At 37.4% G+C, this 18,717-nt stretch overlaps 1 protein-coding gene across 10 annotated transcripts in view; it reads right to left on the bottom strand.

The window, feature by feature from the left end:
• Positions 1 to 18,717, bottom strand: part of LOC105473976 (ArfGAP with FG repeats 1) — a 90,477-nt gene that overhangs the window by 56,440 nt on the left and 15,320 nt on the right. For all 10 annotated transcript variants that reach the window (XM_011728265.3, XM_011728268.3, XM_011728269.3 and 7 more), the window contains exon 2: positions 16,804 to 16,897. In XM_011728265.3, coding sequence (XP_011726567.1) covers positions 16,804 to 16,897 — 94 coding nt within the window. The remainder of the gene's footprint in view (positions 1 to 16,803; positions 16,898 to 18,717) is intronic.

Here is an 18,717-nt window from a genome sequence, read left to right as displayed (position 1 = left end):
TTGGATGAGCTTTAGAATTATTTCCTAAAAAGAAAAAAAATCCCAACAGTGCTTCCATTCCAATTGTTCTAAACTTATTTTGTGACGCCTCTTAAAGCAAAGCATTCTCACTCCCAAAGATACTATGAATCTGATAAGCAAGGTTGCAGAGGAAAAATTAACCAAAGGTGTGTTCTTGCCTTCCTCCCTCACATACAGACGTACACACAGAATAAGCTTTACATATTTTTACATTTTCCAGAATACACCTGGAACAAACAAGGAGTTTAGCAAAGGAGTAGCAGAAGAGGGCCAGCCTGTTTGGTCATATAACCTTCAGAAATGATTAAGAACATAACTTTGTATTTTATTTTGTCCTGATATGAAGAATTGTTTGTGGATTATCTATGGTTTAAGGATATCATCAATACTAGCCACCTCTTAACACAAATATACTCATCTATTATTTAGTTCAATTTAGGACTCAATGATAGTGACCTATTTGTACTGACACTCTATTGTCTTGTTGTCCTGGTGACTGGAGGCATGCATTTGTGAGGCAGCTGACCCAGGTTTGGAATGTAGTCATTGGCCAAGGAACAGAAAGAAGCTAGCCCAAATTCAAAGCAAGCCTCTGAAGTAAACCGCATTTGTACCATATTCTATGTAAATAAAACAAGAGGTGGGGAAGAAACAGTTTTCTTTCAACATTTCTGAATATACCGGTGGCTCACAGGTTTAAAAAAAAAAAAGGAACATTCAGGCAAAGCTCTTCTACGTAAAAACAAGATTTGCAGAAGTTTTAAATTGGTTTCAAAAACAGATTATCTAAAGAGAGGAAAATTTGGGCATCAGTAAGAATAACTGAATTTGAGTGAAACATATCAAATAAATAAATTCATAGTAATTAAAAAACATCTAATTGGTAGATGCTGGAAATGTTATGAAACTATTTTAAAGAGTTCGATATTGAAGACCACAAATGGTGGTGCACCATATCTACTGATATTTATAAATAGTTGTAATGTTCTTAAAGAAGAATAAGACTATTGCATCTTAATGTAAGTAATCTATTTATAAAAACGGCTATTTTTTCCCAAAACAAAAAAATTAGTGAAAAGGTACTGTTTTTATTTTATTTTTTTGAGATGGAGTCTCGCTGGAGTCCTGGGTTCACGCCATTCTCCTGCCTTGGCCTCCGAAGTAGCTGGGACTACAGGGCGTGCCACGCCCGGCTAATTTGTTTGTATTTTTAGTAGAGACGGGGTTTCACCGTGCTAGCCAGGATGGTCTCGATCTCCTGACCTTGTGGATCCACTCACCTCGGCCTCCCAAAGTGCTGGGATTACCGTTGTAATTTTTGTAAACTTCATTAATGCCTTGTTAGGTAGCAGCTGATTTCTCATCTGCTTCTGCATTTTTATGTTATGTAGCTTCTGGAAAAACTCTGTATACCCATGAAAACAGAAGTAAAAAAACAGCAAACTGAGTCTCAGTACTATTAAACTTATTTCTTTTTTTTTTTTTTTTAACTGTAAAGAACCTCTGAAAAGGTCTCAAGGATCCCCTACAAGTCCCAAACTGTACTTGGAAAACTACTGAGTTAGAATATCACCATTTTACAATTCCTAATTAATGGATGTACGCACTGAGCATTAGCTGCTAACATGGCCAAAAATTAAAACTTTTAAAGTGGTTCTTGATAAAAGAACACACCACACAACCTATGAAATAGTGGATCTTTCCCGTTCCTGAAATTAAGCCTGAATCTTAAGAAACCGCTACCAACCAACCACCGGTTTACAGGTAACTGGGAGAACAGAGGAACGCTAACACTATGTGGATGGCATTAGCAAAATCCAGTAGGTGGAATAAGTGACTTGGTTAGCAGGAGGGCAGAGAATAAGAATGAGTTACTGGAGAGGAAACTTAGAGGATGAAAAAAGACTTAAAGGGCAAGCAGTGTAGATTCCTTCCAGTAGTGACAAAAAGGCTCATGTTAAAACCCCAACTCTCCAGCAGGTAACAACTATCAACTCTGGACAAAGTTTATAAAAACACTAAAGGGCAACCACAAATAAGCTGAAGAGGAAAGAAACAGTACTAGGTATGTGCTTATGTGCTTTTTTTTTTTTTTTTTTTTTAAGGATCATCACTTAAAAGCAGTCATGCAGGGCTGCTAAAACTCAAACAGAAATACACAAGTCTTAAAGCTTAAAGTACAAGAAGACAAGAGTTTCACCACAGCCACAGCAACTGGAAAGTGAGGGGTAAATCCCAGAAGAGAGATGGCTAGAAAGAAAATAGGTACCACAAAACTTATGTATCAACTCTTCCCAAGTCTCTGGCTCACTCCTAACCTATGTGTGCATGGGGCTGACTTCTAACAGTTCAAATAAAGAACTGAGCAGAGATTTCAGCTGGCACTCACCATGGGAGAAGCAGAATTTGCTGAAGTAAAAAACAAAACAATTTAACAAAACCAATAGTTTCTGAAGGAACAAAACAGAATCCAGAGGCACTACATATACAAAAAAACAGGAAATTACAACCCATAATCAAAAGAAAAATCAATCAGCAACAGATTCTGCAATGATAAAGATTTTAGAATAAGCAGGCAATGACTTAAAATAGCTAGTACACTTATACTCAAAAACATATTACAGGCTGGAGGCAGTGGCTCACGCCTGTAATCCCAGCACTTTGGAAGGCCAAGGCGGGTGGATCATGAGGTCAGTTCAAGACCAGCCTGGCCAAGATGGTGAAACAGAAACTCTGTCTCCACTAAAAAAACAAAAATTAGCTGGGCATGGTGGTGGGCGCCTGTAATCCCAGCTACTCGGGAGGCTGAGGCAGAGAATCACTTGAACCTGGGAGGCAGAGGTTGCACTGAGCCAAGAATGTGCCACTGAACTCCAGCCTGGATGACAGAATAAGACTCCGTCTCAAAAAAAATAAATAAATAAAAGATCATATTAAAAGAGAAAACATCTTTACAATAATTAAAAATGAACAAAATCTGAGCAGAGAAATGGAAACTCTAGAAATAACAGAAAAAATGTAAATACTAGAGATGGAAAATACAGTATCTAAAGTTAAAAATCAGAGCTTAAAGATAACAGAAGAGTGAGTTGAGGATAAGACAGAAATTGTCCAATCTGTAAAGTAAAAAGATGGAGGGAAAAAAATTAAGAGAGCCTCTGGAAACTGCAGAACAGTATGAAAATGCCTAACATCCATGGAATTGGAATCTCAGAAGGAGAGCTGAGAGAGAATGAGGCAGAAAAAATATTTGGTGGGAAAATGTTGAAATTTTCCCAATTTGGTAAATGAAAAATGTATAGATTCAAGAGCATCATCAACCACAAGTAGGATAAATACATACATACACACAAAGCATATCCAGGTGCATCACAGTCACATTCTGAAAACAAAAATAAAGTGTTTCACAACAACCCATCACTACAAAGAAAAAACAATATAAGTATGAGATAAAGTAAATTTCAAAAAAGAGTATTATCAAACATTAAAAAAGACATTACATAACAATGGCGTAATCAAGACGACATAATAATTATATACCAGCACCAATTATAAAGTTTCAAAATACAGGTAGCAAAAAATTATAGAAAAAAATATGTAAATCCACACCAGCTGTCCAATTGTTCTATCTGCAGTTACTTAACTAGACCAAAATCAGTAAGGTGGATCCACATCATCTAAACACCATCATCAATCACAGAGCTATAATTGTCATTTATAGAACACTACACCCAACAACTTCAGAAAACACACTCCTTTCAAGTACACATTGTACACTCACCAAGACAGAACACGTGCTGGACCATAAAAGAGGTCTCAATAAAAAGGAAAGCAGTGAAAATATATTAAAAATGTTCACTGATGCTATAGAATTAACTCAACAATCAATTACAGTAAAGGACCTAGGAAAATCCCAAATATGCAAAAATTAAACCACTACTAAATAAATCAATGGGTCAAAGAAGGCCCACAAGGGCAATCAGAAAACATTTTGAACCAAATGATAAAATACATCAACATTTATATAACACAGTTAAAGTAGAGCTTAGAGGGAAAATGATCACATTAAAAAGTTAATAGTTGGCAATATGAGTTTGAAGTGTGCATGTCCGCTTAAACACAGGTTTTTTTCAACAAAAGTTACACCGAGTTGGCTGGGCACAGTGGCTCAAGCCTATAACCCCAGCACTTTGGAAGGCCAAGGTGGGCAGATCTTTTGGGCCCAGAAATTAGAGACCAGCCTGGGCAACACAGTGAAGCTCTGTCTCTACTAAAAATACAAAAATGAGCCAGGCATGGTGGCGTATGCCTGTGGTCACAGGTGCTTGGTAGGCTGAGGTGGGAGAATCACCTAAGCCCAGGAAGTCAAGGCTGCAGTAAGCCATGATTTAGCCACTGCATTTCAGCCTGGGAGTGAGGGAACTTGTGATCCTGTCTCAAAAAACAAAAAATAAAAAATTTACACCAAGTGTCCCTGCCTCTTTGGCCTCCCCTCCACCTCTCCTGCCTCTGTTACCTCCAAGACAGCAAGACCAGTCCCTCGTCCTCTTCCTCCTCCTCAGCCTACTGAACACGAAGATGAGAATGAAGACCTTTATGACAATCTACTTCCACTTAATAAGTAGTAAATAAATTTTCCCTTCTTTATTAATGTCTTAATAACATTATCTTTCTTCTAACTTTGTATTCAAAGAGCAAGCTGTAGAATCAATGACCTCAGGTCCCACCTTTAGTAAGCTAAAAATGAGGAAATAACCCAGAGTAAACAGAAGGAAATAATAAAAGAGCAAAATAATTATAGATCCCATATACATTAACAGAGCAAGACTATTATGAATAACTTTATGTCAATAAATATGACAACTTAGATGAAATGGGCAAATTCCCTTGAAAGTACAATTTATCAAAACCAGTATGACAAAAAGATAATCCGCACTGTGGTCATTTTCACTCTCTACCGCAGTGACACCCAGATCCTGATGTGCCTTTCCAACTTCCCAAAGAGCCCAGCATCTCAATTTGGGCAACTGGTCAAAGGTGACTGAGTCATCAACTCCCAGATTCCACCATTTGGTGCCCAAAGCTGCCAACAGTGGAGGGAGAAATGAGGAAGGAAGGGACAGAAAACCCAGCTTGGTCTCCATGTCTCACAATGGTAGCTCAATCAGGTAGACCATATAAAAACAGGCAACAGGCCAAATTTCGCCCACAGGCTTTAGTCAGTCAACCCCTGACCCAGAATATCTAATGCAATCTTTAAAACAGAAAACTGAAGGATTTGTACTACCTGACTTCAAGACTTACTAGAAAGGCAGAGTAACCAAAAGACAGTGTTGTAAGGCATAAGGGTTAACAAATAAATAAATGACACTAAATAGAGAACATATAACCCATAATTACGCGGTTTTTTTTTTTTTTTTTTTTTTTTTGTTGAGAAACAACATCTCATTCTGATGTCCAGGCCGGAGTGCAGTGGTGCAATCACAGCTCACTGCAGCCTAAAACCTCCCCAAGCTCAGGTGATCCTCCCACCTCGGCCTCCCAACTAACTGGGAATACAGATGCACACCACCATGCCAGGCTAATTTTTGTATTTTTTGTAGAGGCAGGGTCTCACCATGTTGCCCAGGTTGGTCTTGAACTCCTGGGCTCAAGCCATCTGCCCAACTCTGCCACCCATAGTGCCAGGATTACAGTCGTGAACCACCATGCCCGGCCTGGTCATTTCATTTTTGACAAAGACTCCAAAGCAACACTGAGAAAAGAAAAGTGTTTTCAACAATAGAGCTAGAAGTGTATATATTCAGGTAAAAATACAAACCTCAATCCCTATCACACCATCCACTAAAATTAATTTGAGATGGATCACAGATGTAAATGTAAAGCTTCTAAAATAAATAGGATTATCCTCATGATTTAAGAGGAAGCAGATTTTTTAACCAGGGAAGAGAAATCATTCTCTATAAAACAAAAAACTGATAAATTGTATTACATCAAAATGACAAAACTCCTACTTGCCGAAGATATCAATAAGAAAATAAATGAGGGCCAGGCATGGTGGTTCATGCCTGTAATCCCAGCACACTGGGAGGCCGAGGCAGGTGGATCACCTGAGGTCAGGAGTTCCAGACCAGCCTGGCCTACATGGCAAAACCTCATCTCTACTAAAATACAAAAAATTGGCTGGGAGTGGTGGTGTGCACTTGTGGTTCCAGCTATTCGGGAGGCTGGGGCACAAGAATCAACTGAACCCGGGAGGCGGAAGTTGCAGTGAGCTGAGATTGCACCACTGTACTCCAGTCTAGGCCTGTAATCCTAGCACTCTGGGAGGCCGAGACAGGTAGATCGCTTTAGTCAGGAGCTTGAGACGAACTTGGGCAACACAGTAAGATCCTGTCTCTACAAAAATAAACAGTATTAGCCAGGTATGGTGGCACGCACCTGTTGTCCCAGCTGCTCGAGGGCTAAAGTGGGAGGACTGCTTAAGCACAGGAGGTCAAGGCTGCAGTGAGCTGTAATTGCACCACTGCACTCCAGCCTGGACAACAGAATAAGACCCTACCTCAAAAAAAAAAAAAAAAAAGGAAGAAGGGTTATTTTTAAAATCACACTTTAACTTTTTTCATATGAATGTGAATTAAAAAAACAAAACAAAACAGTGCCTCAGGAGTAGGCTCCGTCTCCACTAAAAAAAGAAAAAAAAAAAAAAAAAAAAAGAGCCAGGCATGGACGCATATGCCTGTGGTCTCAGCTGCTTGGGAGGCTGAGGTGGGAGAATCACCTGAGCCCAGGAAGTCAAGGCTGCAGTAGGCTGTGATCCAGCCACTGCACTTCAGCCTGGGAGGGACAGAAGTTGAGAACCTGTCTCAAAAAATTCAGGGAAGGACTGAATAGGAAGAAGTGTCCAGTGACTGTCTGTAATGATGCTTATGTGCTATATTTGTACAGGGCTTTGGGTTACCAAATTGGAAGCAATGATCAAAACTCATCCAAAAGTACACTTAAGATTCTTAAGCTCCACTGTATATAAATTATACCTAAAAAATTGAATGAATACTGAATTCTAATTAATGATAGATATACCAAGCTAGGCGCAATGGCTCACACCTATAATCCCAACACTTTAGGAGGCCAAGGTGGATGGGTCACCTGAGGTCAGGTGTTCAAGACCATCCTGGTCAACATGGCAAAACCCCATCTCTACTAAAGATACAAAAACTAGCCCAAGTGGTGGGCACCTGTAGCACCAACTCCTCCGGAGGCTGAAGCAGGAGAATCTCTTGAACCCAGGAGGCGGAAGTTGCAGTGAGCCAAGATCATACCTCTCCAGCCTGAGCGACAAGAGCAGGATGCCACCTCAAAAAAAAAAAATTAGGCCGGGCACGGTGGCTCATGCCTGTAATCCCAGCACTTTGGGAGGCTGAAGCAGGTGGATCACTTGAGGTCAGGAATTCAAGATCAGCCTGGCCAATATGATGAAACCCCGTCTCTACTAAAAATACAAAAAATTAGCTGGGCATGGTGGCAAGCGCCTGTAATCCCAGCTTCTCAGGAGGCTACGGCAACAGAATCACGTGAACCTGGGAGGCGGTGGCTGCAATGAGCCAAGATCATGCCACTGCACTCCAGTCTGGACAACAAGAGCGAAACTCTGTCTCAAAAAAAAAAATTTTTTTTAATTTAATTTAAAAATAAAAAGATAGATGAACTGCAGTTTATAGAAGTGATGTGAACTAATGTTTTGAATTTACTTTGAAATATAAGATGGACTGAATGAGTACAGATATCTGCTGAGGCAAATACAGCACAATGTTTATTTTACCTGCATAATTTCTCAACTTTTATATGTATTTGGAATTTTTCACAATAACATTGGAGAAGCGGAGGAAAACAGGTAGATCTGGCCATTGTGCTATGGCTCTGAGCATTCTCTGCCCAAGTCCAGAGTCTTGCTGTAGCTATCTAGGAGAGCAGGTTCTGAGAGACAATGTAGCAGATAGCCAAATCAGGCTCCCTGCAGGCAGAGCAGCTCACCTGCCGTAAGACCTACCACACTATGCTGCCGTTAGATGGCACAAAGCAGGACAAGTTCTACCAAAAGGTAACTGCTCATAGCCACTCCATCCTTGGAAAAAACCTAGGATCACAGGCCAGTATGAGACTGTCCTTGGGGAAGTGGTGGGAAACATGGTCCAGTAGGAGACTGACCAAAAAATATCACCCAAATCAACAAGAAGTTATTGCAGGCATGGTCTTTGGCTACTACTACCCAAACCTTAAACATCATTACCAATTCCTCAAAAACCTATGAGGCTGGAGGGCCTGTTTATTTTCTTCTTACCAGCTCATAACATACCCCATAATCAGATGGCATACTCTGTTGCCAAAATGAATGTCAGTTGCTGTCCTGACAAACAAACAGGCTTCTTGTCCTGCAGTAAGAATCCAGTATCAATTTTAAGGAGACTGAGTAGTAGCTGATGTCAGAGCAATGGAAAAGGCACAGGAAAAGGACTACAACTCAGATGTGTACCAGGTAGCACTCGTGCTGCGTGAGTGTCCCACAAGGCACTGGAAGTCACCTGAGCTGCTATGTTTCCCAGGGACTTCAAGCTGGCAGGGGCCCCAGGTTACAGATTATCCGGCCCCAGAATAACTACCTGGCCTGAGGCACCCACTGTCTTAACACAAACCTCAGGGTGAATCTATGCCACATACCACTAATACAGACCCGTTCCAGTCCAATCTTTGCAGATGTCACTGTGAACCATCTAGCCTCCAATCCTTTTTTTTTTTTTTTTTTTTTTTGAGACAGAATCTCACTCTGTCACCCAGGCTGGAGTACAGTGGTGCCATCTTGGCTCATGCAACCTCTGCCTGCTGGGTTCAAGCGATTCTTGTGCCTCGGCCTCCAGAGTAGCTGGGATTACAGGCACACGCCACCACACCTAGCAAATTTTTGCATTTTTAGTAGAGATGGGGTTTTGTCATGTTGCCCAAGCTAGTCTCAAACTCCTGGCCTCAAGTAATCCGCCTGCCTCAGCCTCCCAAAGTGCTGGGATTACAAGCATGAGGCATGGTGCCCAGCCAAGCCTCCAATCCTTTATAAGCAGTACAAAGTTTTAAAGCCCATTTTAACCACTCAATGTGTGGATCTTACCTGGATCCTCATTCAAACAGACTATTAAGAAAAAAAAGAAAAGTAGGATACTTACAAGCAACAGAAAACTTAAACACTGACCAGATGACTAGATTATTATTAACTGTCATAGGGACAAAAATAGCACTGTTGCTATATATATTTTAAAGCCCTTGAAGTTTACAGATAACATGAGAGTTGAGTTTACAGATGAAATTTTATGTTTTGCATTTGCTTAAAAATAATAAAAAGCAATGTGTTGATAGAAGTTTGTTATATTATCTACTTGTGTAAGTGCATGAATACCTCCACAAAAAAAAGTCTTTTAAAAAGAAACAAAAACGTTTAATGATTTATATTGTTTTAATTAGAGTTAATAAGATTTTTTAGAAGATAACACACAATGGCAAGAAAAAAACAAGCTAAGAGATTACAGAAAGCTAGAATGGTAAGGCAAACAAAGAAATAAACACTGTAACCCAGAATATGTAATGTAAAAAAAAATTAAACTCTCAGAGTAGATACAAACTAACAACATAACATCTAGCTTCTTCTATAAAGCTCTGGGTTTTCTGTCATCATTCAAAAAGACCCACAGGTTATAATATGTTCAAAACAAAAACATGTCTACATTTTCTTTTTCCTTTTTTTTATCCCCGCCCCTACATTTTCTACATTTTTGTTAATTAGTGTATTTCTCTGAAAGCCAACAGTTAATTATCAAAGAATACACTCTAAATATTTTCAACTTTACTAAGTTACTACTGACTAGATTCAGCTAATATTTAGAAGAGCTATGGTGCCATACCCTTCTTTCAAAATGCTTAAGAGGCCAGACATGTGCATAAATAAGCAGACACTAAATAAATATCCCTTAAATAATACAATAGTGTGCTTTAATATTTTAATTGGATGGTTTTAAAACTCAAATATCCCTCTAGGAAGCTATTCCCTCAATTAATTAATTTTGTAGTTTAAAATGTTTTCCAATGTATTATTAGGGAAAGTTTTCATTTATTGATACCATCATACTGACTGAAATTCTGCAAAAATTTATCTCCACCCTAAATTCAATTCAAAGCATGCCATGTTCCTACGTGATACTTATTTTCTGCGTTCAGGAATCAACTGGAAAAGTATCTTTGCCCATAAAAGTACGATCTTGGGCAAGTTACTAAACCTGGGGAAAACAATTTTATTTTAATTTTAAAAAATAAAATAAAACCATGATCTTACATCTACATAATACATCAATTTTCAAAATGTTTTCCTATATACTACCTTGAAATCAAGCTCATGAAATAGGCAAAACAGATACTTCTCAGATTACAAAGGAAAATGAAGCTCAGGGAAGTGGTTTGCCCAAGGTGACAAGGTTCATAAATTGGTGGTAATCAAACTAAACCATGGATTTTTTTGAGTCCTAGCAAATTAGCCAGGCATGGTGTTACATGCCTGTAATCCCAGCTACTTGGGAGGCTGAGGCAGGAGAATCACTTGAACCTGGGAGGTGGAGGTTGCGGTGAGCCAAGATGGCACCACTACACTCCAGCCTAGGCAACAGAGTAAGACTCCATCCCCCCGGCCCCCCAAAGAAAGAAACTCACTTGGATATATATGCTTGTGCATTTTCACTGCTTTAGGTATAATTAAGAAATATGCAAGATTATGCCACAGAGATATCTATAATGTCTTGAGGGCAGTAAGACCAATACAGAAGAAACTAAGAGCAATAACGACAACAAAAAAAATTTTTTTTGTAAATCTTTTAGTGCATGCTATTTTTTAAACAGTTTAAAATACTTATGGGGGTGTTAGTATCTGAGGGATAAAAACTCCTGAAAGACTGATAGGATTAGAAAAGTCAAGCAAAAATAAAAGCCAGCATTGGTAAAATGGTAAGAAAATTAGAATACAGATAGCACATATGGGAAACGAAACAAAGATCATTGTAGTTAAAACATTTCTGCTAGCAATAAGGTTAAGAAGCCAGGTCATAAAAAGATTTACATTGCAAGCTGAAAAATAAGAGCTCTATACATCTTCAATCAACAGATCTTCAATCTGCAGACCAAACTGGGTCATCACTGGCTTTTTATATTGCCTTAATCTAAAGATGGTTTTTACATTAAAGAATTGTGTGTGTGTTGGCGGGGAGAAGTGGATTTCAAACAAGGTTATGCAACAGAGAATACAGGTGGCCCACAAAGCCAACAATATTTACTATCTGGCCATTAGAAACAGTTTGCCAACCCCAGATGTGAGCAACAGAATAATTGTAAATCCTGAATTATTGAGTACGTAACTTAACTCTGCCACTCTACAATGACAATATATTGTTACTAAAATAACTATCAATTTTCATTATTAAACTCAGCAGAAAATTGAAGTTAAAATGCTCCAAGAGTTTAAACACATAACCCGAATATTAATGTAAATGACATGACAGCATGCTATGAAAACTGAAAAATTCCCCTAAAGAAACCATCCAAATCAAGAATGAAAATGAAAATTGATAATTCTTCTTATAACTTCTACCACTTTAGATTCAGATTCAATAAATAAATACTATCTGAAAAGAAATATGCTGGGAATTTTCACAAGCTGGCCTAATTAAAAAAATCCTAGCATTTTTATACACAGGTATTATAGTTACTACTAACAGAAAGGAAGGCTCAGAAGCTTCTTGCCCAAGGTTCATAACCTGCATAGTCCAAATCTGAGCTTTCAGCACAAGACCACTGTACTTTTATTATGTCTCCTGCCCTAAAAGACTGCAAGGGGAGGGCAGGAATCATCTCAGTTTTTGTATCCGTAGGACCTAGGCAATCTATTTTTTTATTTTTATTTTTATTTTATTTTATTTTTTTAAGACAGAGTCTCACTCTGTCGCCCAGGCTGGAGTGCAGTGGCGCAATCTTGGCGCACTGCAAGCTCCGCCTCCCGGGTTCACGCCATTCTCCCACAGCAGGTAATTTATTAATAAATTTCCGCTTCAAAAATGAATCAATCATGAATGTTAATGGGAAAAGTGTACATTATTGCATGGGTTTTCAAAGCAATCATTTTGTTTTGTTTTTAATCTAGTAAAAGATAATCAAATACTGGCACACAATGCCTGATTTTACTCCTACACATATACCATGCCTGTGGAGCATCAATGCTTTTTTTTTTTTTTTTTTTAGAGACAGTCTCGCTCTGTTGCCCAGGATGGGAGTGCGGTGGCACAATCTCACTGTAACCTCCACCTCCCAGGTTCAAGTGAGTCTCCCACCTCAGCCTCCCAAGTACCTGGGATTACAGGTGCACACCACCAAGCCTGGCTATTTTTTTTTTAAATACATATATATTTTTAGTAGAGACAGAGTCTTGCCATGTTAGCCAGGCTGGTCTTGAACTCCTGGCCTCAACTGATCCGTTCGCCTCAGCCTCTCAAACTGCTGGGATTACAAGCGTGAGCCACCACACTTGGCCAGTAGTAATGTTTTTACTTTTAGTCTTCAAACATAATTAGGAAGGTTAACTTACTACTAGAAAACATAAACTATACATATTTCAAAATAAAATTATTTCTACATTTTCTTTTCTATTGAATTATCTATCTGTAGCAGCGTTCACCAGTCCACCTTCCATTAACTTTATAATCAGAAGTTAATCCACCTTCCTTTAACTGGAAAACCATGATTTGCCCATGACATCACAAATGAGGACATACAGAAAATCACTTACAGAATTTATTTTTTTTTTTGAGACAGTATCTCTCTTGGTCACCCAGGCTGGTGTGCAGTCAGTCATATGATCATGTCTCACTGCAGCTTTGAACTCCAGGGCTCAAGCAATGCTCCCACCACAGTCTCCTGGGTACCTGGGACTACAGATATATATCACCATGCCTGGCTAATTTTTGAATTTTTGTAGAGATGGGATCTCGCTTTGTTGCCCAGGTTGGTCTCAAATTCCTGGTCTCAAGGAATCCTCCCACCTTCACTTCCCAAAGTGCTGGGATTACAGGGGAGCTACAGTGCCAAGATCACTACAGGTTTTTGTTTTGTTTTGTTTTTAAAGTAACTGATACAAAAGAAAGCATTACAAAAGAAATACATGGAAACTTTTTGTGAAATATTTTGGTTCTGAAAAAAATGACAAAAATTACTTCAGCAAATAAAAACAAAGTGCTCCAATGCAAAATATTTTACTAGCATCTGGCATATTATGTTCTGTAACTTAATAATGTACATATCTGCTCCACCAAACACACTGTAGAAGTCTATAAACACTAAAGTAATAGTCAAGAAATTTGTAAACCACATCTGTAGAAACTAATGATATACTCTGTAAAAAGTATGGTCTCTATGCATATCTATAAACAGTAATAACATTATTTGCTTACCACAGCTACTAATACAGACCAATACAGATATACTTTATTGATGACTAAAATATAATTAGTATTGCCATCAGTTGTGCGATTGTATCCATGCCCTTTGCCCTGTAACTTGGTAGCCCACCTCACTCTGATTCTGGGCTTGGAGCACGACTGTCTTTGGTAATAGGATGCTCAACTATAATGCAAGTATTAAAACAGAATTAAATTACATATGCAGAAGACCATACACAGATGTTTCCCACATATAAATGTCTGGAGGAACATTCATAGCATATGGCACGCAGGTTAATTCTGTTCAACACATCACAAGTCATTCACCATTCATGGTGCTTGCCTGCTTAAGCCAGCAACATCCTCCAATAGTGACAACAACCAAACATGCCCCCCAGCACACTAAAACTCCCTGGTAGGGATCAAAGATCCAAGGCTGCTGCCAAAGTCAATATACTTTCTGATCTTTTAATTTTGGAAATACTCATCTTCAGGCATGAACTCATTCACGCACAAGATGTATGATAGAGCCTTTTTAATCCAAAACTTAATGTGACTGAATATGGCCCTTTCCAAACTATTAAAAGGTGACAAGAGAAATATGGCAACTTATTTTGAAATATAAACTCACGTTCTGGTACTATTCCCTATGCAAGTGATACTTATGATTTAAAGGTTTAAAAAAGATAAACTGATAATAAAACACTTGCACTTGAAACCCATAAATATTTGGTTATAAAGCTGTACCAACTGTCCCACACTTCGTATCTTCACCCTCTACACACTTCTCAAAATTTTAAGATACTGTTGATACTGCAAAGAACCAAACATACCTGTCCATTATTTTGGTTCTAAGATGTTCTTTGGTATACTATGAGAAGATATGTTTGTCTTTCTTAACAAGCATTTACAAGGTTAGTATATTTCCTAGCAACCTATTGCAAGCTTCCCTTCTTTTTTTTTCTACTCTTTGCTCCATCTTTAGTGACTTTCACTACCAGTTTAAGTTCCAGTTACCCTCAAAAACCAATAAATGTGTTACCTGTTCTGTGGGGTCTTCCCAATCCTCTCCTTCCCACCAAAATACTGAGTCCCTTTTCCATACTACTGCTGATACTTCTTATTCTTATCATTATTTATCTAACACCATGTTGCAATTATCTGTTATGTATCTGTTGCACCAACTGTGAGCCCTTTGTCCACTAAGCCAGTGTAACACATCTATAACCACATCTATAATACCCAGCATAGTGACAGTGATTGTCATGGTAAGTACTTTGAGTGGTCTACCAACTTGCATATCTCTTTGTAGGACTTAAGATTCATGAATACACTTCACTCACTTCTAACATTTACATTTTGCTTCTACTTTTTGATACAGTGAGTTCCTCAAAATCAACTAATTCTTTTTATATACTCTAAATTTACCTTAATGCTACAGCATTAAAAAATATTCCTTCAGAAATCCTGCCATACATGAAAATAAGGATGAATCTTGAGGATATTACATGAAGTGAAATATGCCAATCACAGAAGGACAAATATTGTATAATTCAATTTATATGAGGTATCTAAAATAGTCAAACCCAGAGAAGCAGAGAGTAGAATCAGGGGCACCAGGGGCAGAAGATAAAATGAGGAGCTGTAATTCAACTGGTATAAAGTTAAATGATTAATTTCTAGAGATCTGCTATACAACACTATGTCTATAATTAACCATACAATATTGCACACCTAAAAATTTGTTAAGAAAGTAGATCAATGTTCCCACCACATATAAAAAAATATATACGCCTTCAATCTTGGTATTTTTTTGGACCAGTCTCCACCTAATTGTATCTCACATGTTGTTAAATGGACTGCTGTTATCACAGTTTTGTTACTCTGGTTTTACCTACTGTCATATTTTTAACCTAAAGATAGAATAGTATTTTTTATTTCTGATTCCATTCTAATTTCCAAAATGTTGCACACGAAGCCAACATCCTAAGTAACTTCAAGTGTGCACTGTTAAGTTAATCCCACTTGTAAACTTTACACAAATAGTTCAAATTGTATTTTAATCAACATATATATTATTCTATGTTTACTGTCATTAAAAGCCTCCTACCCTTTCACCCAACTTTACATGTTCTTATAATGTAGTCACATTAGTCTGGAATCTGAATACTCAAAATAATTTGTCATTGGCAAAATCTGGAGACTTCAAAATGTGCTCTCTTCTTTAAATCATGTATTTAAAAATATTTCATAGCTGTGAATTTGTATTTCCTCACTATTTTAGAACTAAAAGCACATGGACATCACAAGCAGGCAAACAATTTTAAGATATTACTTTCAAAATATTAGGAAGGCAGAGTGTAAAATGCTTGCATATATTTTCTAAGGGTCAAAGAGAAGATTAAAACTAATAAAATCTTAATATTTAACTTATGTTATGTTTATTAAGGATATCAAAGATGCACCCAGAAGAGTACCACTACCACTAAAGTACTACTTATCCTTTCTAGAAAATGAGACTTTTCTGTCAAATAATAATAGCTATTATTAATCAACTTGGGTTAACTGGTTCATCCTTACCCCAGGATTATTAAAAAATGCCCACTCTCTTTAATTTAATTTTAAAAATATTAGAAAAATTTAAAACCTTTTACTAATAGCAAAACATAGAGCTAAAAGCAAACAAGCAAACAGAATGGAATTACTGGAAGCCCATTAAAGGCAAGAAGAAAAAAAGCTTCCATCCAAATACACCATCTTACTCCCAAGGACACTAGGCTGCCACTGAGAACTACCAACCTCCTCCCTACTGAACACCTGCTAAACATTACACATCACATACACATCCAAAGTTAAAAATTTAGGAAAAATAGAGGACTTCAAGTGAAAGCTGATCATACAACCCCTAACAAGTTTAACATAACATCACAAAATGAACTCTCTTCCTGTTTTTTGACTTTTAAAGCAAAGACTAACAGTAACTGTAATAATGAGTGTCCTCCGAAACACCTTTTATATTCAAGACTGATGACTTTTAAATACACACATGTCAACCTCAGATTTACGGTAAAGTGTTTACGTAGTAAACAATTCCAAATACATTATTAATTGAGTACATTTTAAAATATCTAAATATAAAATCCAAAAATAACTTTTTTAGACTGCAAAATTCAATATTTTAAATAACTTATTAAATCTTATTAAAATGACTGCCAACAAAAAAGTTGAAAATTGCAAAAAAAAAAAAAAAAAAAAACCCACTTACTTCATTTCCATGTTTTTGTAAGAATTCAATCTCCTGTTGTGTGAATGTTGTCATGGAGATAGATTTCACCCTGTGTGGTGGATTTAATCCTCGTCTGAAAGATAAAATATTTCACAAATTTACTAGTATATACCACATTTTTAAAATGACACATCTATTGATTCAAAACATTTTTAACCAACACATAAACTTGAAAGTGTTTTCATTCCATAAACTCAAAGTATTTTTAAATTATTTTAAACTATTAAACTTCATAACAGACGTTAAAATTTGGTTAGACTCATTAAATAATAGACCTAACAATAAATTCAAGTAACTACCTAGTTAAAAACACAAAGTAACTGTGACACATGAGTTTCTAGGAAATGCAAATAGTGCTTTAGTGTGTTTCTGATAAAAAGGCTATACATGTGAAGAGCTCTATGGTAAAGAATTTTAATTCTTTAAATACTTCACATTTCCTAAGAAACAAACAATGATATAAGACCGGAGCCATACAAATACCTTATCAAACAGCTGTTACCTTTAAATAAGTTTAAGACTAATTTAGAAAACTATATTAAAAGTAATGTCATGAATTGAGGTAATAAGCCAATTAGTAAAGTCCTATCTTGCCATCAATTCAAGTAAGAATTTATAATAAAGAACATTTTCAGTCACCTCAGAAGGCAGTGAGTGTACAAGAGGAAACCGCAAGGACACACGGAAGAGATTCAAAAAATTGCTGGATGCATGATTAAACAATTTTTTAAGGTCCTTTACAACCCTGAAGCCTTTTCTGTATGGATGGCCTTAAAAGGACTTTATCTTGATGTTTGAATATGCACATGAAAAACTGAGTGGAACACATTTAATAACTATTTACATGTTGTCCAACTATCTTGTGGGCAGGTCCACCCACAAGAATAATGGCCAAATAATCTATGCAAAGCAACAAGTAACCTATGCAAAGTTCCATAAAACTACTTTGGGGTCATGCTCTCTGACAAATGTCTCATTTGAACGCTCGGTTCTACGGCAATTACTGCAGTAATATTTTTAAAGAATTTGTCAATTTGTAATCATTCACACTAATTAAATAGGATATTTAACAATGACGTAAAATAATAAATGTACCAAAAGTCTAAGAAATATTTGAGAACATTTTGAATAATTAAATACAGTGCGTAACATTCTAGAAATTCACTATATTTTGGGGCCGGGTGCTGTGGCTCACGTCTGTAACCCCAGCACTTTGGGAGGCCAAGACGAGGAGCTAACTTGAGGTCAGGAGTTCAAGACCAGCCTGGCCAGCATGGCAAAACCCTGTCTCTACTAAAAATACAAAAATAAGCAGGGAGTGGTGGCATGCACCTGTAATCTCAGCTACTGGGGAGGCTGAGACATGAAAATTGCTTGAACCCAGAAGGCAGAGGTTGCAGTGAGCCAAGATCGCGCCACTGCACTCCAGCCTGCACGACAGAGCAAGATTCTGTCTCAAAAACTAATAATAAAATTTAAAAACTAATAAAAACAGTATTTTTGTCAAAACACAAAGGAAAAGCTCCTCAACTGTTTCTTTTTCTCCCTCTTGTCACAGATAAATGTTCTTTCAGATCATGATCTGAATGAAGACAAGTTACACTTCATTTGTTTCGAATTTCAAGGTAAGGAAAAGTTAACTTGGGTTTGGCTGTTGTTTTGCTTTGGTTTGTTTAAATTTTATACTAATTCTTTCCTTCTGTTGTCATAAAATAGGGAAATAAAGACTGAAGAAGAACTAAGTAACCGAAATTTTATTCTGGTAAAACTCTCAAACTTGGCCAGGCACGGTGGCTCACACCTGTTATCTCAGCACTTTGGGAGGCCAAGGTGGGCGTATCACTTGAGGTCAGAAGTTCGAGACCAGCCTGACCAACATGGAGAAACTCCATC

The sequence above is a fragment of the Macaca nemestrina genome, chromosome 11 (genome assembly GCF_043159975.1).
Source record: "Macaca nemestrina isolate mMacNem1 chromosome 11, mMacNem.hap1, whole genome shotgun sequence".
In the NCBI taxonomy this organism is placed as follows: domain Eukaryota; kingdom Metazoa; phylum Chordata; class Mammalia; order Primates; family Cercopithecidae; genus Macaca; species Macaca nemestrina.
Note: the sequence above shows the minus strand (reverse complement) of the source record. Positions and strands in the feature narration are given on the sequence as shown.